General features: G+C 66.4%; 1 protein-coding gene across 1 annotated transcript in view; it reads left to right on the top strand.

The window, feature by feature from the left end:
- Positions 1-1,919, top strand: part of LOC106725180 (chromosome unknown open reading frame, human C7orf50) — an 11,612-nt gene that overhangs the window by 7,659 nt on the left and 2,034 nt on the right. The window contains exon 2 of the mRNA XM_014535271.1: positions 1,796-1,915. Coding sequence (XP_014390757.1) covers positions 1,796-1,915 — 120 coding nt within the window. The remainder of the gene's footprint in view (positions 1-1,795; positions 1,916-1,919) is intronic.

The following is a 1,919-nucleotide window of genomic DNA, read 5'->3' as shown; positions in this document are numbered from 1 at the left end:
AGCTCCCTGCCTGTGCTCCCGGCGGTGGGCGCGTGGCTCCAGACAGCAGCCACAGTACGCATGCTCAGCCTGGGGCCTCGGGATGGCCGGAGGCAGCAGTGGGGTCCTCGTTCGCAGTAGGGCTCGTGCTAGGGCTTCTGTCTCTGCTGGAGTTACTCTCCTTTATTCCACGTTTTGGAAAATAAATACCCAACCCACGCAGGGCCCTGCCTGTGCTCCCGGCGGTGGGCGCGTGGCTCCAGACAGCAGCCACAGTACGCATGCTCAGCCTGGGGCCTCGGGATGGCCGGAGGCAGCAGTGGGGTCCTCGTTCGCAGTAGGGCTCGTGCTAGGGCTTCTGTCTCTGCTGGAGTTACTCTCCTTTATTCCACGTTTTGGAAAATAAATACCCAACCCACGCAGGGAGGGTGCTCCAGCACCTGCAGGGGCAGAGGAGAGGCAGGTGCGCCCACTGCCTCCGGCCGGCCCTGGGCTTCCACAGACCTCACCCAGGAAAAGCGTGTCCCTGGCCAGACCGCCCCGAGTGTGGGGTCAGTATCGGCCTCTCCCACTCCTTGTGGACGAAATGCTTTGTCTTCGTGCTGGACGCCTGTGGACGGGTGGGCAGGCGGTCATCCCAGCAGCCTGGGGACTGCAGTGCTCGGAGCCCCCGTCCAGCCCCGAGGCCCGGGTGAGCACCAGTGCCCTGCAGCCTGTCACTCGGACGCACGCACGTGTGTGTGCGTGTGTGTGTGTGTGTGTGTGTGTGTGCGCGCGCGCGTGCGCGATCGCTGTGGGGAGGGGAACACCCCACTGAGTGACCGTGTACTGTCTCAGGCAGGAAGCCCAAACTGGACAGTCCAGAGCCCCAGGCCATGCTCATGTCTCCAGGGGAAGCCAGGGCCCTTTGGGGGCCCCACCCCCACAGGAAGAGAGCAGAGAGAGGGTCCCTAGGGCACACCTGTGCCATGGCCGCCCTCAGTCCGACCCTGCTTGGCCTAAGCAAGTGCTGGGGTCGTTATGGACCACCAGACGCAGCCTGGTACCCACGTGGGGTGCACAGCCCAGCGCCCCCTCTCTGCCCCTCGCTGCGCTGCACTGCCCGAGGCTGCCGACGGCTGGGTGCTGACCTGAGCCCCGTGTGCTGCCTGAGCCTGGTGGTCAGGCCGTTGGCCAGGAGAGCCCAGCAGCGGGTGACTCCTCGGCGGTGGGGATGGGTGCTTGTCTGCTGCCGCCAGGCTTTCTGTGGTGCCCGTGGGCCGTGGTCATTGCCACCATCCTCCGGGACTGGGCACGCCCCTTCCACACGCAGATGCCCCGAACCCCTGCTGCCCTGCCCCCCACCTGGCGGTCTGTGTGCGCGCACGTGTGGGGAGCCAGAAGGAGGCCCTCGAGGTGGCCTGTGAGCCCAGCCCAAGGCGCTGACGGAGCTGGGCTGGTTTGTTGTTTTAGAAGATTCCAGAAGGAGCGAGTGTTGTCAAGGGATTGGCGCTTGATGGGGGGCCTGGTAGGGGGCGTGGGCGTGGGGGGAGCAGAGGACGGAGGGGGCTGGAGCCCTACTCTGCTCGGCTCTGCTCTGGGGCCACGGTCCTGGGCCCGTCCCCTGAGGGCCCGCCTGACCCAGAGTGAACAGTGTCCGCCTTCTTGGGAGAGTGGTCGCCGCCCAGCCCCTGGGGGCACTTGTCTGGTTGGGAGGGAGGAAGGGGGGCCCTGCCCTGTCAGAGGAGAGCCAGCCACCCCGGCCCAGGGCAACACCAGAGGCGGGGTTGGGAGTGAGGTGCAGCTCCTGGAACCCTGACAGTCCCCTTCCCCTCAGGAGAGAGCGGAGAGTGCGAGCTCAGAGGCGGAGCTGTCCCCGGAGGAGAAGCGGGTCCTGGAGAGGAAGCTGAAGAAGGAACGGAAGAAAGAGGAGAGAAAGCGGCTCCGGGAGGCGGAGGCCA

The sequence above is a fragment of the Myotis brandtii genome, unplaced genomic scaffold, assembly GCF_000412655.1.
Source record: "Myotis brandtii unplaced genomic scaffold, ASM41265v1 scaffold1408, whole genome shotgun sequence".
NCBI lineage: Eukaryota > Metazoa > Chordata > Mammalia > Chiroptera > Vespertilionidae > Myotis > Myotis brandtii.
This window is presented reverse-complemented; position numbering and strand designations above follow the sequence as displayed.